Raw genomic sequence first — 22,696 nt, 5'->3', positions numbered from 1 at the left:
CATATTATAGCAAAATATCAAGTGCACACGTGTAAAATGAAAAATTCCATTATAAATAATTTTTTTAAGAAATATAGCTTCAAAATATTTATTCAAGTGTAAATTGTTATTAACTTAATATTAAATATAAAAGGTTGATCGATACAAAAGCTTATTCAAAGAAGATATCTTCGTTATAATACATGCCAAGTGCTTCTTTAAACGTTTTGGTTCGATTCACTAATGAAATTTCAAACATTTTTCCATATTGATTTGGATTCGGATTGCTATACACCCCGACAACACACTCTTTTGGGCCAGGTTCTCGAAATGGTTCCCCTTGTCGTATCATTGTTCCATTACCATTTTTTTCAGCCAGTAGATAAAGTTTTTTTGTGGCCGTTGCAAGAAAAACGAAAAAATCTAATCCATGTTCCAAAGAAACGGCTATGCCCAATTTGGATTTTGTTACATAAATGTCAATGTCACCGATTTGCTGAGTTATACCAATAATCGATGTGTGAATGACTTGAACCAAATGAGCGACTCCTCTTTTGATGGTACTCTTTGGTTTGGCCATTAAGAGAGGCGTTTTTGATGGATCCAAAGCTGTTTCAAATGAATTGTTTTGTTAAAGTGCTTCTTATGTTGATCTAGCTGAAGAAATAATACATACCTAATAACAATCGAACTTTTTCGCCTTTCGTTTTCTCGCTGATGTATTCACAAGTTCGTCCAGCAACATGAGCACCAAAACTAAAACCGATTATGTCCACTTCGTGTATATTAAGGCATCTACCACCGTCCTCATCATTCCAACATATGTCTTGAATGCCTATGATCAAATCAGCACTCAATCTAGCGACATAATCAAGTCGTTTTGATGTTACCATTTTATTCAAATTGCTCACTGCTTTACTACACCCCACCGAAGGTTCTGTTGTATAAGCGTACGTAATAATACAAATGTTGTTGCCGGATGCTTTGAAATAATCTAAAACATGAAAAATTTAAGAAAGGAATTAATAGACAGCAGAGAAAGAATGTAAGAAAAAAAGTTACCTCTGGCAAACCAAAACATAAGTCCTATGGATAAAATTAAACAGAACCATGTTTAAAATGCTCACACAAGCGAACGGATATTAAAGAATTTACCAGCTTTTTTTGTGATTTCATTTGCAGCCCCATGGAAAATTAAAGATAAGAAATTTCCGTTATCCAATCGTTGAAGTAAAGACACTGGCCAAGTTCCATTAATTTCAACCTGATAAAGTTCGCGTTGGCTGTATGAATAAATAATTAAATAGTAAATAACAACGTAATAACCAATAATTTTCGTCACACATACGTTCGCTCGGTAAAGCAAGAGATTACAATTGGATCTCCGTCATAGTTTTCCGTATTGATATCTCCTGTTGATTTTGGTCGAAATAATTTTGAAATGAAGTTGGGAGCACCATTACACTCATTTAGGATCATTGTAAAAAGAAGCGTATAGAAAAAAATCGTCATTTTCACTTCAAACACGTTTCAAAAGTTGCTTTAAGTAAATTCAATTACGTTGCCAAACTTTAATTGAATGTACAGTCAAGTGTGGTCTCAATTTATAGAAATATTGAGCAATTTTGAAAATGTATTGATGACTAGGCGTGCACGCGAAGAATGGATGAGCTTAGAACGCCGACATGCATTTCTAGACACGTGGAAATTTCGAAATTCCAATTGAAACGAGCTCGATTTTTTCAAGATACTGTTTTTGTGGTGGTTTATGTTATTTATTATGATTATTATTCAAATGAAAAATTTTCCATGACAATAACATAATTTATATTGTACAAATAATAACATTTTTTTCAAACGGATCAACGTCATTTCACGAAGGTTACTTATTCAAAGTTAATGAAGTTGACAACTTTTCAAGAAGAGAACTCGATTCTCCACACTTTATTTCGAATTATTTTTCACGATTTTCCGGGAGCTAAGCTCTGAAAATTATTGTCTCCGTTTCTCTGTCTTCCTTATCCTCTGTCGCCGATCGTGATTGATTTTTAATAATCGGTGGACGATTGAAATTGGACGCCTAGGGAATAGGGCGAAAGCTTTCAATTCTTTATTCAATAATTTTATTCTATATGTAAAAACAAGTGCATCCAGTTCAATACAAAAAATAAAACAAAAAACACAATGTTTTGAGTCTGCAAAAAACTTATTTAATTTTTTGTATTAAATTGGTTAAAGTTTGCGGTCTTCATTTCACTAAATTTTAAAGTCCATCCAGCTTATTCATGGTTTGCGAAGATACTTCAACGATGTACGAAGCATAGAAAACTTTTGATCCGCTTCTAATAAAGAAACCATTAAAATAATCAACCATTTTGATGACGGCTTTGTAACCATGCCACATCGTTGGAATGTCTATTAATGGTGTCAAGAAAGACTGAAACATTCCTCACATTAAAAAAAAGGAAAATTTCCATTTAAATTGTCAAGCTAGATATTAGCTTGCATTTCTTTATTCAACCGTTTATGACTTTAACCTAATATTAAAAATGAATAACAATATTCTAAAGCAATATTTTTTAATATTTAAAATAATACTATTTAAATCAACTTTCATGTTGGCTCTTTACCAAATAAAAGCTTATTCAAAGAAAATTGTTTCTTCTTGATACATTCCAAGTGATTCTCTAAATAGTTCTACGCGCTTTGCTATAGAAATTACAAACTTTTTTCCATATTGATTTGGATTCGGATTGCTATACACTCCAACAACACATTCCTTTGGTTTTGCTTCTGGAAATGGTTGTCCTTTTAATATCATTGTTCCATCACCGCTTTCCGCGGCCAATGCATAGAGTCGTTTGGTGGCCGTTGCAACGAACATGAAAAAATCTAATCCACTTTCCAAGCTAATGCCAGATTTAGATTTAACATGGATATCAATGTCTCCAATTTGTTGCGAAGGGAAACTTGATGTGTGAATGACTTGAACATAATGGGCCAGCCTTTTGAAATCAGATTTGGCAGAGAAAGAAGGGTCTTTTGATGGATCCAAAGCTGTTACAAATGAATAACATATTAATTAAACGTTTGGGTTTCTCAATCTTTAAATGGTGTGAAGAGTACATACCCAATAACATTTTGAGTTTTTCGCCATTCGTCTTTTTCGTTATGTATTCACATGTTTTAGCAGCGACTCGGCTACCAAAACTTAAACCGATAACATCAACCTCATGTATGTTGAGGCATCTACCACCTTCGTCATCATTCCAACATATATCTTGAACGCCCTTTATCAAGTCACAACCCATTTGAGCAGCATACTCAATTCGCTTCTGTGATACCATTTTATTTAAAAAACCAACTTCTGAAATAGACTCCGAAGGTTCTGACGTGTACGCGTATGATATAATACAAATGTTATTGCCAGATGTTGTCATCCATTCTAAAAGGAGACAAAAAAATCAAATAAATTTCGAAACTTTCCAAGCAAAGAGAATGGAAAAAAATAGTTACCTCTAGCGAACCAAAACATGAGTCCTGAAGAAAGAAACAAAAGAAAAATTAATAAATGATTGAAAAAAGTAATGCTTTAAAAAATCGTTGGACAAGGAAAAATGTTCGAAAAAATATATTATTTTTAATTACCGGATTTTTTAGTGGTTTTATATGCAGCCCCATGGAAAAGTACAGATAAACCATTTCCATTATCCAACCGTTTCAGTAAAGACGATGGCCATTCTTGAGTTACTTCAACCACATCGAACTCTTTTTGACTGTTTAAAATTAAATTCATAAAATTGAAGAGAATAGAAACAAGCAAATTTATCGTACGTACTCTTTATCGATTACACATGCGATTGAAATTGGATTTCCATCATAATCCGAACTTGGTGGTATTGGTTCAACTCTTGATTTTGGATTCTTTGGTCTCATTAAAGTTATAAATGGTCCACCGAAACCGGCATTACACTCGGTCAAAAATATTCCAAAAAGCGTTGTGTAGAAGAAAATCCCCATTTTGACTATCTTGGTATCTATCTTTTGATGAATAAACGAAAATTCTGACAAAAACTGACATAAAATCATCAACGTTGTCAATTTTTAATGAGTTAAAGACCCCGAAGGGATTCTATTTATATGAAAAAACTGAAACGTTCTAGAAATTCCATTAACGTTAAACAAGTGCAAAGTGAATCATTCATTTAAAATGATAAACAATTGGAATATAAATTGTACACGTAAGGAGAGAAATTTGATCTAAATTCCATTAAAAATGTCTTTTATTGGTATTTTTATAATAAATTTTTCTGAAATGAAAAAGATATAATGATAATAATTTATATTGTATAAAACAGCCATTGAAACCAATTTTGCAGTGCACATGCAAAATGATTTTGGAACGTTTTCACCAAAAGGTTTAAGGTTTTGATCAAACACACTTCGATCGCTATTATACAAATGATCTTCTTCTGATGGAACCGAATGGATCACGCAGATTATTCAGAGCCGTCTTATTCAAAAAGTATTGTGCTTTCGGCATAACTACCAAGTTCTGTTTTTAACATGCCGATCCGATTTGCAACGGAAATGACGTATCTTTTTCCGGTTTTTTTCGGATTCAAAGCACTATATACACCGACAACACATTCATTTGATTTTGGTTCGGGAAATGGTTGTCTTCCTCTTCTCTTAATTATCGTTCCACTCCCCTTTTCACTGGCCAGCATATAAAGTCGTTTGGTTGCCGTGGCCATATGAACGTAAAAATCTAAACCATCAGTCAATGGTTGGCCTGGTTTATATTTTAAATAGATGTCCACGTCTCCGCTTTTCTCAAAAACTTCCCCATTTCTTCCTTCAACTGTTGTATGTATCACTTGAACATAATGGGCGATTCCTTTTTTTATTGCCACTTTTGGTTCAATCATAATGGGAGCAGTTCTTGATGGATCCAAAGCTATTTCAATTCGAAATTTTTTTAAATTATTTTTGAAACAAAAAAAAATTGGGAAGTACACATACCCAATAACATTCTGACTTTTTGATTCATTTTTTGTTTTAAAAATTCACAAGTTTGAGCGGCAACATGGGCACCAAAATTAAAACCGATTATATCCACCTCATGGATATTTAGACATTTGCCACCATCTTCACTATCCCAACATGTATCTTGAATGCCTGTTATCAAGTCACGACCCAATTTTGCAACATACCCAAGTCGCTTTATTGCCTCATCGTGCTGCGCAACTAGCGCTGGATTACATCCTGACACGGGTTCCATGTCAAAGTTATAGGATACGATACAAATATTGCTACCAGATTCGGTGAACCATTCTAAACGGGGAATGAAATGAGAAATTAACCAACTCGTAACTCTTTTAAATTCAAACTAACACCTACCTTTTGCAAAATGGTACATAAGACCTACATAAGTAGAATAAAAAAAAATCATTCCAAATAATCGGTGAAAAATCGATTTAAAAAAATAAAAACAAATTAATTCACCATATTTAGTAGTGACATGATTGATAGCTCCGTGAAAGAATAACGATAAGCCCCTTCCATTATCTAAGCGTTCAAGTAAAGTTGACGGAATCACACTATCATTAACAACAACCTTATGAAATCCAATTAGTCTGTAAAAAATGAGAACCGTTTTAAATGGAAACATTTGGCTACAACAGAACTTGTAATATATACTCTTCATCGGTTACACAAGCGAAAGTTATTGGAAAGTTGGCAAATTTCAAATCATCGACATTCAAGTTTTCGGTTGATTTTCCTTTACTTAATCCCGATTTCTCTACCGAACGAAAAAGCTTTTTAACACCAGGTGCAGCATTGTACTCATTCAAAAATAGAGCGAAAATGATTGTGTATAAGAAAAATAACATTTTTTCTTTTGATTCTATTTTACTTTCAAAAGACTGATAAAATTCGTCAAAAAAAGTCAACGTGTTCGCACTAGCGTTGCCAAACTTTAGCCAATGTAGACACATGCGAATGGTGTTAATTTATATCTTAAAATCCAGTCGATTACACTAACCATTCACGTGTTAAATGGAATATTTATCGAAATTTCAGTAGCAATAGATGTTTCGAGTCGATTTAACTAGACAGACACGTGTAAAGTAAAAAAAAAAGTGAAATTCCGATATAAATGAATGATGAAATAAGCTGTCTTTGTGATTATTTATTCGAATGAGGAGTAATTTTCCTTTTCATAATCGACATAAAAGAGTTGAGTTATAGAAAATAATTTATATAAAATGGATGGTTGTTATATTTCATTCTGTGGTTTGTATAAAAAGCTTATCTTTGGACGATTTTAACGCCTGCAGGTGGACCAAGTGTACCCCATAAGGCGCGAAACATAAATGTCAACCACACTACTTAATTTGGATTTGGTTCTTTTAGCGGAATTTTATGTAAAGATATTAAACGCATTCTTCTAAAGTTCCAGAACAGTGGAGTGAAGAAGAAGAAGGGCAGTTTAATGGAGTTGTAGAAAAGTCTTTCGATAGTTTATATGGCTCATTCCTCTAAGCATGGTCACAAAAAAGTTGAAGAAAAATGTTTTTTTTTTTTTCAGATGTTTCATTTGTTATTGATGATTATTAAAAACGATAATTGCGTAATAAAATACGTATGTAATTTCGAAGCAATTTATTTGGACTCAATTCGGTCTTATTTTGAATCTTATTCAAAGAACATTCGATCGCTGGTATATTCTCCAAGTACATCATATACATATTTAGAACGATTCACTAAAGAAATTGTAAATTTTTGTCCATTATAATATTCTTTCTTCGTACTGTACACTCCGAGTATACACTCATTTTGGTTTGGTTCCGGAAATGGTCGTTCTTCTCCATACAAAATTTTGCCAGTTGCATTTTTATTTTTATCAGCAATAATACAAAGTCGTTTCGTAGCTGTTGCAGCATGTAAATAAAAGACCAAGCCATGTTTTTCGGCCAAAGTGTTCAAAAATGACTGATCTGAATCTGGTTTATGTTTGATGTATATATCAGTGTCTCCCAACTGATCCCAAACGCCAAGCACGTTTGAACTGTGAACCACTTGAGTGTAATCAGCAAACCCTCGGTAGCCAGTGTGTGGTGGTTTGGCCACAAAAGGCGGTGTCCTCGATGGATCTAAACCTTTTTTTGACCAAATTCGTCAGAACTTTTCACTAACAAACAAAAATGTAACATACCCAATAACAATCGAACTCGTTCGCCTGTGCTTCGAAACAAATACTCACAAGTTCGTGCCGCTATATGCGCACCAAAACTGAATCCTGTCACATCAACTTGCGATAAATTCCTAAGACATTGCCTTCTAGTTGATGTCACACATTTTCGTTGAACTTCCAACACCAAATCACGAGCCATCTTTGCTACATATTCAAGACGTTTTGATGACACCAACCTACCCAAATTGGATATTGATCGTGTGAAACCTATAGAACGTTTTGTTGTGAAACAATACGTTACGATACAAATATTGTTTTTAGATTCACGGAACCATTCTAAGGAGAAAGAAGTGTGAATTGAAAAAAAAAACTTTTTTCAAATACAAGAAAAAAGCTCACCGCTTGCAAATCGAAAAAGAAGTCCTAAAATAAGTAAAAAGGCAACTTGTTTTGATTAAGTTTTCAAATGAATATTGTTCCAAATTTACCCGCTTCGGATCTAATTTCATTTGCAGCCCCGTGCATAAATAACGATAAACCTCTTCCATTGTCTAAAAGATCCACTAAATTTGAAGGTAAACTTCCGTTAAATTTTTCCAAATGAAATGCACTTTGACTACAAACAAAATCGAAATTTTTTAAAGAATACGCCTTGGCAAAGTTAATGACATACGCTTACTTTGCCCTGCTTACACAAGCGAAGCTTATTTGATCACCTTCGTATTGAAACTCATCAATCTTAAATTCTGGACTCGGTGAAAAACAGCAACTACGAGTACCATTGCACTCGATCGCAAATAGCGCAAAAAGAATCGAACAAATGAAAATGATCATTTTCACTTGAGAAACTTGACTTACGTGGTTAAACCTTTGAAATTACTGTCACAACGACAGTGTAACATTACATGAGCTTTTAATTTATAAAGGCATCGTGAAACAATTTCATGACCTCATTGGGGTAAAATTTACGTTAATTTGGCAATGTTTTTGATACGTTTTACTTTTCCGCACACATAGTGTAAGGTGAAAAGTATTGTAATCGGTCAAAATTTTGAAAACTTCAGAAACATGTTTTCTGGACGTTTCTGAGGTCAGAGAACCCGAATCAGGCCGTTTTGAGCATGGTTTATGTTAATCTGTACGTCGTACGCAAAATTTGTTAGCAAGATTGCGCTCATCGTAGAAACTTAATTCAAAATCTGACTTTACAGGATGATTGGGGGTCCCGAGGAATAGAAATCATTAGCTTTTGAGCGACTTTGGTTGATGGAAAAAAATGTCATGCCTGTAGTGATACCTATGAAAAAGAGTCCAATTTTCGCGAATTTTCGTCCAGAAGTCATACTTAATGTGGACTTAAACACTCAAAAATATGTATTGGGGGGTTTTTTGGCACGAGAAAACCGAATCTGAGGTTATTTTTGAGATACAATCAATTTTTAAAACAGTTTCCTTGAAAAAATCACAAAAAAAAATGAATTTTTGTATGGGAGCCATGCCTGTATGCTACCTTAATGACGTGAAACTTTGCACAGTCTATTTTTTACACAAAAAAATAACATTCTGAAAGTTTGAAGAGATTTCAATCAAAATTAGGGGTACCTCCCATACAAAATTTTGGCTCAAAAACGAATATTTTGCATGGGAGGTACTCTTAATTTTGGTTAAAATTTCTCCAAACCTTCCGAATGTTATTTTTTTGTGAGTTATGAAAAGTGTTTCAAAAATAATTTCTATGGCAAAATTAACGTCAGACATATTTTTTAATACAGTTTCCTTGTAAAAGTCACAAAAAAATTGAATTTTTGTATGGGAGCCATGCCTGTATGATAATTTAATGACGTGAAACTTTGCACAGACTATTTTTTACACAAAATAATAACATTCTGAAAGTTTGAAGAGATTTCGATCAAAGTTAGGGGTACCTTCCATACAAAATTTTAAATTTTTGGCTCAAAAACGAATATTTTGTATGGGAGGTACCCTTAATTTTGGTTGAAATTTCTCCAAACCCTACGAATGTTATTTTTTTGTGAAAAAATAACCTGTGCAAAGTTTCACACCATTAATATAGCATACAGACATGGCTCCCATACAAAGATCCAAATTTTTTGTGACTTTAGTTATGGAAAGTGTTTCAAAAATAATTTTTATGGCAAAATTAACGTCAGACATATTTTTTATAGTGTTTTGTTAGAAAATAGAATACTTTCAAATGTCGTACAAATGGGTTCATCATGAAAGTGTGAAAAATCTTTTCTCGGGTACTTCTGCTATTAAATTAAAAAATATTTCGTTGCCAAAGTTGAAACATATTTTTTGGTTTCGAACTTTACGACGCTTGAAAGGCTTGAAAAATCGAACAAATATTATTTTGAACTTTCTTAATAAAATACGCAACTACCACAGTGCGGAAAAGTTCGTCTTACTCCCGTAAGACTTTTTATTATTTATTCAAATTATTATTTATTTATTCACCGTGTGATCACAGATGGTTTTTTTTTTGAAATGTTATCAGTTGTCAGATCTCAAGATGTTTTGTATCCTAGTTTAAAAAAAAAAAAAAACAATTTATTTCATTGGCTTAAATAATAAAAACAGTTTCGTTCAAATACCAGCCAAAATTCAGAAATCCAACTAAAAACTACTTAAATTTACGCATTTTCTTCATCAATTTGTATAACTAATCACTTCTTTTTCTTTACTTTCTAGGTAAGTTCATCGTTTTTGGTTTGTATACATTTCTCTTCATTCTTTGAGAAATGAATTATATCTATTTCAGGGATTGTTCCTCTAATGAGAACGAACGGTGAGGAGGGAAATGATGAATGAAAGTGTTTTTTTCTCATTTTTCTTCTCATCGTTCCTCCACCTCTATTTCCTTATAAACATGTAATGATACGAGAAAAACTGAAAAATTCTTTACATTGAACCATGCATTAAACATGGAAATCTTTTTGTAATAAGTATGAGTGAAACCTAAAAAAACGTGCTATTTCCGTAAAAAAATGTCGAAAGAAAGATCTTTGTTCAACTTTTACTTTTCCGCACACACCTAGTGTGAAAGGGGAAAGTATTGCAATAGGTCAAAATTTACGAAACCTCAAAAACATGTTTTCTGGACGTGATGAAGAGTCGTACCAAGCCTCGAAACGTCGGCATTTTTTGAATAAATATTGATGGAAAAAAAGACCGAATTGGTGTACTTTAATTTGAATAATTTTTTACGGTCGAAACATTAAATAAATGTTTTCTGGACGTTTCTGAGGTCAGAGAACCCGAATCAGGCCGTTTTGAGCATGGTTGTTGTGGGTCGCTTCCACGTCGTACGTCGTACGTTGTCCGCCGTACGCAAAATTTGTCCATCGATTTTCTCACCACCCAGAAAAGTTATTTAAAATTTGACTGTACAGGATGATTGGGGGTCCCGAGGAATAGAATTCATTAGCTTTTGAGCGACTTTGGTTGATGGAAAAAAATGTCATGCCTGGAGTGTCATACTTAATGTAGACTTAAACACTCAAAAATATGTATTGGGGGGTTTTTTGGCACGAGAAAACCGAATCCGAGGTTATTTTTGAGATACAATCAATTTTTGATGCAGTTTCCTCAAAAAAATCACAAAGAATTTGGATTTTTATATGGGAGCCATGCCTGTATGCTACCTTAATGACGTGAAACTTTGCACAGACTATTTTTTACACAAAAATATAACATTCTGAAAATTTGAAGAGATTTCAATTAAAATTAGGGGTACCTCCCATACAAAATTTTCAATTGGCTCAAAAACGAATATTTTGTATGGGATTGTCTCAATTTTAGTTGAAATTTCTCCAAACCCTCCGAATGTTATTTGTAAAAAAAATAACCTGCGCAAAGTTTCACGCCATTAAGGTAGTATACAGACATGGCTCCCATACAAAAATCCAAATTTTTTGTGACTTTAGTTATGAAAAGTGTTTCAAAAATAATTTTTATGGCAAAATTAACGTCAGATATATTTTTATAGTATTTTGTTAGAAAATAGAATACTTTCAAATGTCGTACAAATGGTTTCATCATGAAAGTGTGAAAAATCTTTTCTCGGGTACTTCTGCTATTAAATTAAAGAATATTTTGTTGCCAAAGTTGAAACATATTTTTTGGTCTCGAACTTTACGCCGCTTGAAAGACTTGAAAAATCGAACAAATATTATTTTGAACTTTCTTAATAAAATACGCAACTACCACAGTGCGGAAAAGTTCGTCTTACTCCCGTAAGACTCTTTATTTATTTATTCAAACTAGTGATGGTAGCACACAATAAATATTAAAAAATATCGTGAATATTGACAGTTGCAAATTCTTTATTGAATTTTATTCCATTGCATCGACCGCATATACTTTTATCGTTCAAAAAAGATCCAATGGTTGTGATAACGATCAAGTGATTGTTGAAAAAGATCGGTACGATTTTTCAAAGAAACAACAAATTCTCTTCCCACATTTCCTTCAATTCGTTTCCCATAAATCCCGACAAGACATTCATTTGATTTTGGTTCTGGATATTCAGCATTTCTTCCCCTCCTTACCAATGTACCATTTCCATTTTCTTCGCCCAATAAATAAAGTCGCTTGGTTGCGGTTGCAACATGTATATAAAAAGCCAACGAATGTTTATCATTGAATGTTTCCGACAATGATTCGGCCGTATACTTTACAAAGATATCGGTGTCACCTATGGCAAAAGCGAAAAATTTCGTATATTTCTTGTGAAAATGGTCATAATATTTGCAAAACAAATACCGATTGGATCAGAAATGCCAACAATTGACGTGTGAATGACTTGAACATAGTCGGCGTGTCCTTTTTTGATGGTCTTGGAAGGTTTCCTCATGAAAAGCGGGGTTTTTGACGGGTCCAAAGCTATTTAGAACATTTTTGTTATTTCTGTTTTTTTTTTTTTGGGGGAGAAAGATATACACACCTAGTAACATGCGGACTTTTTCGCCAGTCTTATCTTCCAAGTACTCACAAGTTCGTCCAGCAACATGAGCACCAAAACTAAAACCACTTACATCAACCTGTGATAAATGTCGAAGACATTGCCTCTCAGGGGTTGCTAAACATTTTTGTCGTACTCCTAATACCACGTCACGTGCCAGCCTTGCCACAAATTCAAGACGTTTCGTTGTCACCATTTTATTTAAATTGCTAATAAATTGTAATCCGATCGATAGCTTCGTTGTGTAAGCGTACGACACGACACAAATATTGTTTTCGGATTCAGAAAACCATTCTATGGAAAATGAAAAGCACAAGCACGTAACAATTTATTTGATCAAAGAGATGTCAAGATAGAAAAAAAGAGATGCAGATGAGAAAATAGAACAAGACCTTGTGCAAATCCAAACAAAAGTCCTAAAACGAAAAAAGTTCAAGAGTTCCATTAAAATGACTCAAATGGGTGATATTATCTTAATTTACCATATTTGAAACTGACTATATTGCCAACGCCATGAAAAAATAATGATAAACTTCGTCCATTATCCAATTGTTCTGTTAGATTTGTCGGCATACTACCATTCTCACTTTTGAAAAAATCAAATCCATGTTGGCTACAGAAAAGATACGATTAAAAATCGATAGATACAAATACCAGCGAAATAAATGACTCACTCTTCCATGGTTACGCAAGCAAATGTAACTGGGTCGCCGGAGTACTTGAAATCGTCAACGTTAAATTCTTTTAAAGATCTCTTTCCGGATCCTCCGCCACCAAATATTCCCCCCGGAGCACCATTGCACTCATTTAAAAACAGTGCAACAAAGAAATTGTACAAGAAAAACATCATCTTCGCCGGTTTTAACAATTTTTGTGAAAATTTGTAACAAAACTGAAGGGCTCTTTCTTTGGCGCTCGAACTTCAATTGTTGTCAAAGAGATTCGTTCATGAGCTAAATATCGTCTGCGTACGTGTAATATAATCTCAAAATTCCATTATAAAAGTTATAAAAACAGAAAATGTGCTAATTTTTTGAATTTTATTGATAATTCATCGACACATGTTTGTATTTATATTTATTTTATTGGATGACTTTGAAACGATGTTGACATTAGAAAATAATTAATTAAAAACTAGAAATTAAATATTCAAATAAGTCAACATTCCATAACCACCGGCGAAAGAAGTTAAAGCAAACGAGTAAAGTGGCCAAGTGCTGCCCATAAAATATTGGTTTGATTTTTCAACGAAATTTCAAACCTCCCTCCACAGTTCCATTGGCCATGGGGCGCATATATGCCAACTAAACACTCGTTCTCTTTTAGTTCAGGAATATCAAAATGTTCGATTCCATTTATAAATCTACCATTTCCATTTTTATCAGCGATTATGTAAAGTCGTTTGGTGGCTGTTGCAACATGCAAAAGAAATCCCAACACATGCTTTTCACTCAAAGCACTGAAAAAAGATGAGCTTGACGTATAATCCACGAAGATATGTGAAACTCCTGGAATTTGATGGGAAATGCCCGCCATTGATGTATGAATGACTTGAACGAATTCAGCATGACTGCTTATGATGGTATTCGTGGGTTTTGGTGACAATGGAAATGATTTTGAGGGATCTAACGCTGTTTTTAAATCGAATATAAATTAATAATCGATTTTCACAATAACACATTTTTTTTCACTTACCCAATAAAATTCTAACTTGTTCGCCAGTTTTTTCTTGCAAGTACTCACAAAAGCGTCCAGCAATATGTGCACCGAAACTAAAGCCACTCGCATCAACTTGTCCCATATGCCTGAGACACTGCCGGTGAGTAGTTTCCAAACATTTATGCCGTATGCCCAATACCAAGTCACGTGCTTGCTTTGCTACATATTCAAGCCGTTTGGTTGACACCATACGTTTTAAATTCCAATACATTTGATAACCAATCGAACGTTTTATTTCATAGTCATATGATACGACGCAAACATTGTTTTTGGATGCTAAAAACCAATCTGGAAAAATAATAGGCCACAGGTGAAAAAGAAAGTCATTTCATTTGAATGGAGATAGGTTTACCTTGGGCAAATTCAAAATCAAGATCTGAAAGCAAATCTTCAATTATTGCGCGCTCAACAATTTATTCTGAAACATTTACCATCGTCATCTGTAATCATGAAAGAGATCCCATGAAAAAATAGAGATAGACCTTTTCCATTGTCCAATGCATCAATTAAACTCAATGGCAAGCTTCCATTTTCGACTTTGGTGATATGAAATTGGAGCTGGCTATAGGTAATTGAAGTCGAAATTTGAGAATTGATGAAGAAAACGACACTTTTGTTTACTTACGAAACGTCATTGATGCACGCGAAATAAATTGGATCTCCTTCATATTGAAAATCATCGACATTAAAGTCCTTTTCGGAAGGAAGCCAACAATCACCAACAGCATTGCATTCGATTAGAAAGAGCGTAAAAAACACCGTGATAATTATCATTTTGAGTTTAATTTTTTCTTCTATTAAAATTTCTATCGATTGATTGTCACGAAAATTGACGTGAACTCGCGTACGGCGCTAAATATTACTATTCATTTTGATAGAAACGTCTATTTAACCAAACTTGATGAATTTCAAATGTGAAAAATTATTTATTTATTTATTTATTTTATAAGCAAATAGAAAACAGGCACAATTTTTTGGAATTTCAATTTCAAAAGATGACTGAATAATGACACAAAAGTAACTGCTTATATTATTTCTGCCTTCTTGCTTGATGTGGAGTCATTTTGCAATGAATGCTTTTTAAGCAAGTCTTTCTTTGGCGATTCTTTTTTCAACGAGTCGATTTTGGTGAATCTTTTCGCCCTTTGTTATCCTCTTTTCTTTTATCTTCCTCTTCGCTCGGTTTCGGATTATATTCTTCAAAGAAAATTTCGTGGCCCGAAAATTTGTCAAGTGCACTCCAAAAAAGATCGGTACGATTTTTCAGTGAAACAACAAATTTTTTACCTTCAATAAATGGATTTAGTGTACCATAAACCCCAACAACACACTCACTGGGTTTTGGTTTTCGCACATTTCCATGAGCAAATATGAGCGTACCATTTCCCGAATCTTTTTCATCGGCAATTACATAAAGTCGTTTAGTGGCCGTTGCAACATGGAAGTAAGCACCCATCGCATGTTTATCATTTAAATCATCTACAAATGATTCTCCTTTATATTTCACATAAATATCAACATCACCGAGTGGTTCACGGATGCCAAAAACGGATGTGTGAATCACTTGAACATAGCTAGCGTGTCCTCGTTTTATGGTATTCGTTGGTTTGGTTCCGAAAAATGGAATCGTTTTTGAGGGATCCAAAGCTGATTTACGAGAATTTATTAAAATGGAATTTATCTGATTTTGAATTTAAAAAAACATGTCTCACCCAATAACATTCTAACTCGTTGGCCAGTTTTCTGATACAAAAACTCACAAGTTCGTCCAGCAACATGTGCACCAAAACTAAATCCACTCACATCAACCTGTGACAAACTCTTGAGACAAGACTTTCGATTGGATTGCACACACTTTTCGCGTACTCCCAACACCAAGTCACGCGCCAACTTTGCCACATACTCAAGACGATTTGTTGTCACCATTTTATTTAAATGCGGCACAATTTTCAATCCAACCGTTGGATTTGTTGTATAAGCATACGATACGATGCAAATATTGTTTCCAGATGCAGTAAACCATTCTGAAAAAATAATTAAGATTTTATTTAAAGAATTGTGGCTTTGAGAGAAAAAAAAATGTTACCTCTTGCAAATTGAAATAGAAATCCTATTTAAAGAGAAAAAAAAATTAAGAAAAATGAAAGAATAAAGTAATTTAATATTAGAATCACCGTCTTTAAGGGAAATGAAGTTTCCAACCCCATGGAAAAACAATGACAGTCCTCTCCCACTAATATCTAGTTTTTCAATTAAATTTTCTGGCACACTTCCATTTGTACGACCTATATAAAATCCGGATTGACTGCAAAAAAATTGAAAATTTCACGAAAAAAATCGAAAAGAATGAAGTAAAAAAATCTTACAGCATCGATACTACACAGGCAAATGTAACGTGATCACCAACATAGTTTAAGTCATCGACATTGTATTCTTTGAACGATCGTCTTTTTTCGGATCTTCCGTTAATCGAATTTTGACCTGTTGTAGGAATTTATAAAATGCTTGAAAATGTTCGAGAAACAGCCAAAGAGACGAACTATCGATTACCACACAATTGAAACATGCCAGCATTACACTCCGTTAGAAGTAATACAAAAACCGCTGTGTACAAGTAAATGATCATTTTCACTCGATATTTTATTTTAAAAAAATGTCCCGACAAATTGAAATGAAGCGTCTCACGATCCAACTTTAACTAAAATGACATTCTTGAGATCCACCGGCTTTTTATCGAAAAGTGTGAAAGAACCAGACGGCCAAATCCACTGTCATATAGTACATTCACAACTCTAGCCTAATGTAAACAGTAGTCATACGAGTGACAGTGTAAATATTCCATGGTTGAGCGCGTGGTTCTTTTTGAATTTTCCATTTCTATCTCATTAATAACAGATGCGATATAATTTATTATTATTTTCATTACAATGGGTGGAATAAATTAAAAGCGCGTCGTAAAGATGTCATCGGGTGACTCGATTTGGATTTGAAGATCATTTTCAATCGAAAAATATCATTTTCGTTTAAACTCATCGGAGTCAAGTAATAAAGACAGAGGGAATAAAATATTCGATTTTCATATGCTTGCTCTTGTTTCAAATACCAAACATAGCCTAAAAAGCACAAAAAACTGATTTTCTTACCGAAACAAGTTCAATATTTACTTATATGAGGCAAACAAAAATCTTAAAGTTTAGAGATGCATTGAATGAAATCAGAAGCGTTAAACACCTTGCCGCTCAAACTAATCTCCGTAATTAGAACATGTACACACACACACATAAACATTGCGTTGAAGATCACATCGAAAATGAGATAATTGAATCTCGCTAACAGATGTATAAGTGTTGAATTCTATTCTCAGTGCTTTGTTGAAGTTTCGACACGTCTGGCTGATTTGGAGCATGGTAAATGTGGCATTTCACGATCATAGCAGTAACGACGTCTGCGGCCAACAACAAAAACAGCAATGAGTGCTCTCGCTTAATGTGTGGGTTCACATTTCGTGTCTACATAATATAAAACGTTTAGCTAGTGTAAAATTTACATGAGTAATTCAATAGCTTGGCTCTTGGCTACAAAAAAAAAAACGACCCAACTACATTTATAGATAAATTATAGCTATAGTGTTTAAGTAATTTTTTGTTTGTGGCTCTCGTTCGGTAGAATGAAAAATGATGATGATAAATAAAAACAATTTAATTGGCCAGGCCATCGTGGTGTCGGTGTATTTGTTTTTGGAAACGAGCGTAAATTAGCCAACAATGATTCAAAACCGAAAATGATGAGACACGAACAAATACAAAGCCAATTTTTTCTTTTAATTACCTCTCCATTCGAAATACACGAAATTAAAACACATATCACTACATATGTAATTATATGTGTAACATTCTATCAGTGCTTAAAAAGAACGAACCGGTTTGCTTTGGTTGTGGACTTTTTTCGCGCTCACACCTTGATTCCCGGTAAACTAAGAATTAATTGCGATGTTTTGCTCGTCTTCATCTACTCATTTTGCAGTATAAACACAAAACATCCAATGTCGTAATTAGATATGCACGGTGTTTTATAAATCGAGACATTTTCACTTTGAAATAAATAAATTTCAATTTGTTTGGCTCATTTTAAAAACACCATTCACAAATAAACAACAACGAATCGAAGCTGATTTTTGGTTTTGTTTTGAGCACAGCCTTCTCGGCATGTAAAGCAGAGCTCGATGTTTTGTGAACGAATGCAACCTAATCGATTCGCTTGAACTTTTCAATAAAATCACATTCTCTTCATTTTTATGTGCAGACTAATAAATCGAATTAATCACACAAATACATCGCATTTACGCTGCTGAAGGCATAACAATACGAAACACTGTGTGACCACTTTTTTATTGAATTTTGATCGATCTTTTATGTAAATAACGACTTTTATGCGAGAAAGGTGAAACATTTATTGAAAGAAATGTGAAAAAATTGTCGATGAAATGCGAGTTTTTATTGGTAAATCGGTGGAGAAAAAAATACACCAACGACGATTCGCTGTGAATGAAGTACACATTTTCAGCGAATGAATCGTAAATCGTTGAAAAATTGGAATTTTTCTTATGAGAAAATCAGATTGATACAAATTTGGAGTTATTGATGGTTTTTTTTTTTTGAAAATCACAATTTTTTGTTCCAAGAAAAACGGTTTTTTGAGATTTTTTTTTTTTTGGATTTTTCTACCAAAAATTTAATGCAATCGAAAAAAAATAGATTTTAACATAAAAAAATGTCAGTCTTCGCGAAGAGAATGATTTTATTCCCTTGAGGGAAAAGTCACCAAGAATGCGAATAGAAAAGTTGGATTTAATGTAGAATCTTCCTCAAAAAACGGTTGAATTGCGAAAAGGAGATTGAAAAAAAAATTGTTTATTACACAAAAGCAATAAATTGTTATTTTTCAATGAAAAGTGTAATGACATCGCTGCATGCAAACCGTAGAAAAATCATAATGGTTGTTGTCTAGTTGAAAAAAATACGATAATTTTTTTTTCATTGCTTAAGCCCCGTTGGACATCATAGTCGGCAGTCAATCATGTTGAAGAGGCTTTTGTTTCGAAATGGCATTTTTCGGACGAAATCACCTAATAAATCTCTCTTTCACCGTCATCATCGTTCGACCAATCTACGTGCAACAATGTCTCCAGAAAGTCATAAAGAATTCCGAATGTGTAATCGAAAACACATGTAAACAGAAAGATCAGCGTTGGCCGACAAAAGAATGCATCACTAAAATAGTGAGTGCAAGATGGCATGAATGAGAGAGAGATAGATCTGACATCTGGATGCCATAAATTGCAGTCAAAGCAAATAATAGTTGTTTGGCAGCATGCAGTGTCCATTTGAACCGTGTACGCAATACAGATTTACAATGTAAATTGTGAAATGTGTATACGGATATTTGCTTCGAAAATATTGATGAGCGGGCGATGAATTTGCTTGCTTGCGCTCGATCGCATCACCATGTCAAAAAAGGATTTAAACGAAATAACTGTTCAAGCGTTCGAAAGATATTTAAATGAGCTGTTAATGGAAATATGTGCTTGGAATGACAGTCTGGATGAAGAAACAAAAAGATTTGGAATCCATTCCGTTTCTCATTCATTCTATTTGCGAGTGGATAAAGCTATTTTATTTAGTAAAATGCAATTTCGGAATTTTACGAGTGTTCAACGAACAAAAATGCGGTCGCATTTTTTTATATCACTCATTCTCTATATCGATGTTTGCGGCAATGCACTGGTTCGCTCATAATCCGAAAGCCACAATTACACAAATTTATTGAATTGCTCTGGTTAATTGATGTTTCAATAGAGTCTATTCAATGTGGAAGGTGCGCGATTCGTTCTAAGCTCTAATAATAAAAAAAGTGTACACCTAAATTCGATTTCAATCGAACGTTGAAAAATATTTGCGCGCAGTTTGAATGCGGTTAGCCCGAACACCTGTACCCATGTGCGCGCCTGTGTCTCTTTTGTTCGCAATTGCCTCAGAAATCAAATTATATTGCCAATCGAGGCAAATGAAATTGGCGAATTTAACCGCAGGTGGAAATCAATTTCAATATTATCTCTATCTCTCATTTGATTGTCAATTGTGCGGTTCGATACATAATCTAAATTGATGTATGTGTGTGTATGCTCGTGCAATTTCAATTGGAATACAATTCAGTCTCTGTGCGATTGAAGTCGAACATAATCTTTTGACAGAACAAGGCAAAGGTAGCAATTTTGTTGGCCGATCGAGTTTCGTAACCATTACGTATGCATCGAGATTTATTTGATCGTTTCATTGGAAATATATGTAATGTCTTGAACATTCGATTCAAATTGACGGCTTTATGGCTTTCAGCTCTTTCACAATCCAATTCACACGTCTCTCAAATGCATGTACGCATTTGTAATTTTCTTGTCAATCGACAAACACCGACTTCGTATGGATTTCCGCCAATATTTTTTTTTGTTTGCACGGAGACTTGACGAAAGAAAAAAATTGCTTGCTTCAGATACGTGTCATCTTAAATGGCCAGTACGATGTTTGGCGTAACAGTAGCCATTCGGTAGTCGAATTGTTGACAAGATCGATCGCGATATGTGATGAGTTTTGACCGTTAGCCATGCCAATACCAATTTTCATCTCCCAGTCTAATTTTCACAAATCAACCAAATAAATGAGTTGCTGTCACCTTATCTCTCTCTCTCTCTTCATCTTGCTTGAAATCCAAATATATGTTAGATGGATTGATTACTAATAGATTATGTTGTCAGCGATGGAATGCCATTTTGCCGATGATACCGTTGCAAATAATGAGCCGACAGTTTTTTTTTTTCATCATTCTAATCGCTTCGCAATTTATGATCTAATTGTGTAATCCAAACGAGTTCTGATGTTTGTGTGCAATTGTTCTCTTTCTCTCTCTCTCTCATTCGGTATCTTTCTTTGTTTCTCTTCAAAAAGGTCTTCTTCGCGGTCTTGACGTTTCAAGAACTTCTCTCACATCTTCTATTCAAAACCATTCTATCTCTTCGTCACTTTAAAAACGTTCATTTGACGCTTCAATTCAAAGCACGTACGAAAACATTTGTTGAGTGTGAAATAGTGAAAAAAAACATGTGCTGCAAGAGTGAGAAGAAGGCATGTTTATGGAAATGGGCAAAGTCGAGTCAACAATGTTTTAGACTGTAGCTGCATATATGTCTTAATCTAATTGTAAGTGTCATTCAAATGTTTGCTACTTCGCACTTTTTTTCGCTCATTCTATATCTAATTTCTTCAGGGCCATTTAATGGTGTTTGTGTATACGAGGTGTTTCTCGCACACACACACACGTCTGCACAGCTCCTTGGAATGGCAAAGTCAGAAATTGTTTCGATCCATAAATTTGTTCGCGTGATGCAAATTGTACACACGCGGACCTCGTTTGTTCGGATGCCAACTACTTTGTAATTTATTGTTGAGCTCGATTGGCACGGTGCTGCCTGATTTTGCGTTCATTTCACCGCTGCCAACAATGTTGCTGTATGTTGTTTTTGCGCTTTACAGCGCACATTCCGCACTTAATCTTTGTTGTCAGAATTGAAGGTGAAACTTTGAATTCTACATCTCTCTCTCTTCCTCGGTCTCTCATAAAATGGAGCGAACTGACCATTTTCGTCCAAAAACCGTCTTCAATACACCAAAAACCACCGTAACTGCATTCCAATTAATCGGCTTTTCAATTCATAGAGAATTGCATTTCCAAATAGAAAAAATATGTGCGCGTGACTTTGCATTCGCTTCTATATCTGGTTTTATTTTTAAAAAATTGAAGCACCAACAACAAAATATTTGTATTTATGATCGTCTTTTATGATTTAACTGCTACTGTGGAATGTGGAAACGAAATTAGCTTGTTGAATAACAAAAACAACAATAATAAAAAAAGATCTGTCTCGTTTCAATAAAATCACGTTTCGTTTTGCATGCAAATCGATTTTTCTAAACATGGCATACATTTTTTCGTTTGTTCATTTGAAATTCACATTTGATTGTTTTGGTGTGCGACAGTGATCATTGTTCATTGAGAGCGTTTAAAATGACCTTCGGCATGCCGAGCCCGCATATGTATGTTCGGAGATTGTTCTCGACCCCAACACCAGTCGAAAATTCATTCAATTTGTTTTACTTTATATCATACAATGATTTTTGGATAGAATAGATCCGTAAGATCTCCGCAAGATCCGGATCCAAGCGTACGTAGCCGCATGATATGGTAATGCTATGGCATGCGAATCAAAGAAGGGGAAATAAGAATAACGAATTTGCGTGCGTATTATATATGTATGCATCATGCGGCAGCGTACGCACGCTTGGATCTGGATCTTGCGGAGATCTTTCGCATCTATCCTATCTAAAAATCATTGTATGCTTTATATTGTTGTACTAATAGAGGTTCCACCATAAACCATATTGAGGCAGTCAATATCCATAATGCACACCAGTTACATTGAACTCGCACCCAACCAAACTGAGTGATGGATCGATTCATATAAAAAAAAACAAATTGAAACTAAACAAAATTATCTAATGAGAACGAAAAAAAAACGTTGCATGAACTGAGTTTGTCGTGATCACACTGGCGAACATAATTATCAGTTATTTACAAAACCAATCAAGAACCAAAAAAATGAATACATATCGAACGCGATAAACGGTCCATTTATTTGTCCACACTACTATAAGACAAAGAGAGAGAGAGAGAGAGAGAGAGAGAGAGAGAGAGAGAGAGAGAGA

The 22,696-nt window shown here is 34.2% G+C and overlaps 8 protein-coding genes across 10 annotated transcripts in view; 1 reads left to right on the top strand and 7 right to left on the bottom strand.

Moving 5' to 3' along the window:
• Positions 1 to 22,696, top strand: part of LOC116348361 (rho GTPase-activating protein 26) — a 122,030-nt gene that overhangs the window by 24,632 nt on the left and 74,702 nt on the right. The window lies entirely within an intron of this gene.
• Positions 57 to 1,579, bottom strand: LOC116348372. The gene is made up of 5 exons (XM_031779357.1): positions 1,328 to 1,579; positions 1,135 to 1,262; positions 1,042 to 1,065; positions 656 to 973; positions 57 to 588 (listed from the first exon to the last, which is right to left on the bottom strand). Exons 1-5 carry the CDS (start codon positions 1,489 to 1,491, stop codon positions 152 to 154), a joined length of 1,071 nt encoding a protein of 356 aa, XP_031635217.1. The 5' UTR covers positions 1,492 to 1,579; the 3' UTR covers positions 57 to 151.
• LOC116348368 lies at positions 2,450 to 4,107 on the bottom strand. Its single transcript, XM_031779352.1, has 5 exons — positions 3,818 to 4,107; positions 3,628 to 3,755; positions 3,496 to 3,519; positions 3,110 to 3,424; positions 2,450 to 3,036 (listed from the first exon to the last, which is right to left on the bottom strand). The coding sequence occupies exons 1-5, from the start codon at positions 4,066 to 4,068 to the stop codon at positions 2,621 to 2,623; spliced, it is 1,134 nt and encodes a 377-aa protein (XP_031635212.1). The 5' UTR covers positions 4,069 to 4,107; the 3' UTR covers positions 2,450 to 2,620.
• On the bottom strand, positions 4,241 to 6,004 carry LOC116348365. The gene is made up of 5 exons (XM_031779347.1): positions 5,683 to 6,004; positions 5,488 to 5,618; positions 5,383 to 5,406; positions 5,005 to 5,316; positions 4,241 to 4,939 (listed from the first exon to the last, which is right to left on the bottom strand). The coding sequence occupies exons 1-5, from the start codon at positions 5,979 to 5,981 to the stop codon at positions 4,494 to 4,496; spliced, it is 1,212 nt and encodes a 403-aa protein (XP_031635207.1). The 5' UTR covers positions 5,982 to 6,004; the 3' UTR covers positions 4,241 to 4,493.
• On the bottom strand, positions 6,634 to 8,061 carry LOC116348370 (phospholipase A1-like). Of its 2 annotated transcripts, none has more exons than XM_031779354.1 (5): positions 7,860 to 8,061; positions 7,669 to 7,796; positions 7,580 to 7,603; positions 7,202 to 7,516; positions 6,634 to 7,145 (listed from the first exon to the last, which is right to left on the bottom strand). In XM_031779354.1, exons 1-5 carry the CDS (start codon positions 8,012 to 8,014, stop codon positions 6,682 to 6,684), a joined length of 1,086 nt encoding a protein of 361 aa, XP_031635214.1. In that variant the 5' UTR covers positions 8,015 to 8,061; the 3' UTR covers positions 6,634 to 6,681. The 2 variants fall into 2 exon arrangements, with proteins under 2 accessions (XP_031635214.1, XP_031635215.1); XM_031779355.1 differs by having other exon boundaries at positions 7,669 to 7,743; positions 7,897 to 8,061.
• On the bottom strand, positions 11,408 to 13,100 carry LOC116348369. Its single transcript, XM_031779353.1, has 6 exons — positions 12,839 to 13,100; positions 12,647 to 12,777; positions 12,557 to 12,580; positions 12,147 to 12,458; positions 11,966 to 12,085; positions 11,408 to 11,897 (listed from the first exon to the last, which is right to left on the bottom strand). The coding sequence occupies exons 1-6, from the start codon at positions 13,012 to 13,014 to the stop codon at positions 11,566 to 11,568; spliced, it is 1,095 nt and encodes a 364-aa protein (XP_031635213.1). The 5' UTR covers positions 13,015 to 13,100; the 3' UTR covers positions 11,408 to 11,565.
• LOC116348373 lies at positions 13,225 to 14,728 on the bottom strand. The gene is made up of 5 exons (XM_031779359.1): positions 14,509 to 14,728; positions 14,315 to 14,445; positions 14,236 to 14,259; positions 13,860 to 14,171; positions 13,225 to 13,795 (listed from the first exon to the last, which is right to left on the bottom strand). Exons 1-5 carry the CDS (start codon positions 14,655 to 14,657, stop codon positions 13,353 to 13,355), a joined length of 1,059 nt encoding a protein of 352 aa, XP_031635219.1. The 5' UTR covers positions 14,658 to 14,728; the 3' UTR covers positions 13,225 to 13,352.
• LOC116348367 lies at positions 14,782 to 16,656 on the bottom strand. 2 transcript variants are annotated; one of them, XM_031779351.1, is made up of 7 exons: positions 16,434 to 16,656; positions 16,250 to 16,364; positions 16,058 to 16,188; positions 15,970 to 15,993; positions 15,596 to 15,907; positions 15,171 to 15,530; positions 14,782 to 15,080 (listed from the first exon to the last, which is right to left on the bottom strand). In XM_031779351.1, the coding sequence occupies exons 1-7, from the start codon at positions 16,507 to 16,509 to the stop codon at positions 14,995 to 14,997; spliced, it is 1,104 nt and encodes a 367-aa protein (XP_031635211.1). In that variant the 5' UTR covers positions 16,510 to 16,656; the 3' UTR covers positions 14,782 to 14,994. The 2 variants fall into 2 exon arrangements, with proteins under 2 accessions (XP_031635211.1, XP_031635209.1); XM_031779349.1 differs by having other exon boundaries at positions 14,782 to 15,530; positions 16,434 to 16,649.

Source organism: Contarinia nasturtii, unplaced genomic scaffold, assembly GCF_009176525.2.
Source record: "Contarinia nasturtii isolate CC-2019 unplaced genomic scaffold, AAFC_CNas_1.1 Cnas_scaffold_2367, whole genome shotgun sequence".
Lineage (NCBI taxonomy): Eukaryota > Metazoa > Arthropoda > Insecta > Diptera > Cecidomyiidae > Contarinia > Contarinia nasturtii.
The sequence above is the reverse complement of the archived record's forward strand: the minus strand, read 5'-3'. Positions and strand labels throughout refer to the sequence as shown.

What these genes read in the sequence shown, in the direction of transcription:
- LOC116348370 (XM_031779354.1), bottom strand. Translation starts at nt 8,014, where the DNA reads ATGATCATTTTCATTTGTTCGATTCTTTTTGCGCTATTTGCGATCGAG. An exon ending in TCTTTTTCGATTTGCAAGCG is followed by an intron (nt 7,517 to 7,579) that starts GTGAGCTTTTTT and finishes CTTTCTCCTTAG; the next exon opens with AATGGTTCCGTGAATCTAAA. An exon ending in ACGAGTTCGATTGTTATTGG is followed by an intron (nt 7,146 to 7,201) that starts GTATGTTACATT and finishes GGTCAAAAAAAG; the next exon opens with GTTTAGATCCATCGAGGACA.
- LOC116348372 (XM_031779357.1), bottom strand. Translation starts at nt 1,491, where the DNA reads ATGACGATTTTTTTCTATACGCTTCTTTTTACAATGATCCTAAATGAG. An exon ending in TCTTGCTTTACCGAGCGAAC is followed by an intron (nt 1,263 to 1,327) that starts GTATGTGTGACG and finishes TTATTCATACAG; the next exon opens with CCAACGCGAACTTTATCAGG. An exon ending in AAAAGTTCGATTGTTATTAG is followed by an intron (nt 589 to 655) that starts GTATGTATTATT and finishes CATTTGAAACAG; the next exon opens with CTTTGGATCCATCAAAAACG.
- LOC116348373 (XM_031779359.1), bottom strand. Translation starts at nt 14,657, where the DNA reads ATGATAATTATCACGGTGTTTTTTACGCTCTTTCTAATCGAATGCAAT. An exon ending in CATGATTACAGATGACGATG is followed by an intron (nt 14,260 to 14,314) that starts GTAAATGTTTCA and finishes ATTTGCTTTCAG; the next exon opens with ATCTTGATTTTGAATTTGCC. An exon ending in ACAAGTTAGAATTTTATTGG is followed by an intron (nt 13,796 to 13,859) that starts GTAAGTGAAAAA and finishes ATTTAAAAACAG; the next exon opens with CGTTAGATCCCTCAAAATCA.
- LOC116348365 (XM_031779347.1), bottom strand. Translation starts at nt 5,981, where the DNA reads ATGTGTCTACATTGGCTAAAGTTTGGCAACGCTAGTGCGAACACGTTG. An exon ending in TCATGTCACTACTAAATATG is followed by an intron (nt 5,407 to 5,487) that starts GTGAATTAATTT and finishes CTACTTATGTAG; the next exon opens with GTCTTATGTACCATTTTGCA. An exon ending in TATGTACCATTTTGCAAAAG is followed by an intron (nt 5,317 to 5,382) that starts GTAGGTGTTAGT and finishes TTCCCCGTTTAG; the next exon opens with AATGGTTCACCGAATCTGGT.
- LOC116348368 (XM_031779352.1), bottom strand. Translation starts at nt 4,068, where the DNA reads ATGATTTTATGTCAGTTTTTGTCAGAATTTTCGTTTATTCATCAAAAG. An exon ending in GCATGTGTAATCGATAAAGA is followed by an intron (nt 3,756 to 3,817) that starts GTACGTACGATA and finishes AATTTTAAACAG; the next exon opens with TCAAAAAGAGTTCGATGTGG. An exon ending in AAAACTCAAAATGTTATTGG is followed by an intron (nt 3,037 to 3,109) that starts GTATGTACTCTT and finishes CATTTGTAACAG; the next exon opens with CTTTGGATCCATCAAAAGAC.
- LOC116348369 (XM_031779353.1), bottom strand. Translation starts at nt 13,014, where the DNA reads ATGATGTTTTTCTTGTACAATTTCTTTGTTGCACTGTTTTTAAATGAG. An exon ending in TATAGTCAGTTTCAAATATG is followed by an intron (nt 12,581 to 12,646) that starts GTAAATTAAGAT and finishes TTTTCGTTTTAG; the next exon opens with GACTTTTGTTTGGATTTGCA. An exon ending in TGGCATTTCTGATCCAATCG is followed by an intron (nt 11,898 to 11,965) that starts GTATTTGTTTTG and finishes CTTTTGCCATAG; the next exon opens with GTGACACCGATATCTTTGTA.
- LOC116348367 (XM_031779349.1), bottom strand. Translation starts at nt 16,509, where the DNA reads ATGATCATTTACTTGTACACAGCGGTTTTTGTATTACTTCTAACGGAG. An exon ending in TGGCATGTTTCAATTGTGTG is followed by an intron (nt 16,365 to 16,433) that starts GTAATCGATAGT and finishes TTCCTACAACAG; the next exon opens with GTCAAAATTCGATTAACGGA. An exon ending in CTTCATTTCCCTTAAAGACG is followed by an intron (nt 15,994 to 16,057) that starts GTGATTCTAATA and finishes CTCTTTAAATAG; the next exon opens with GATTTCTATTTCAATTTGCA.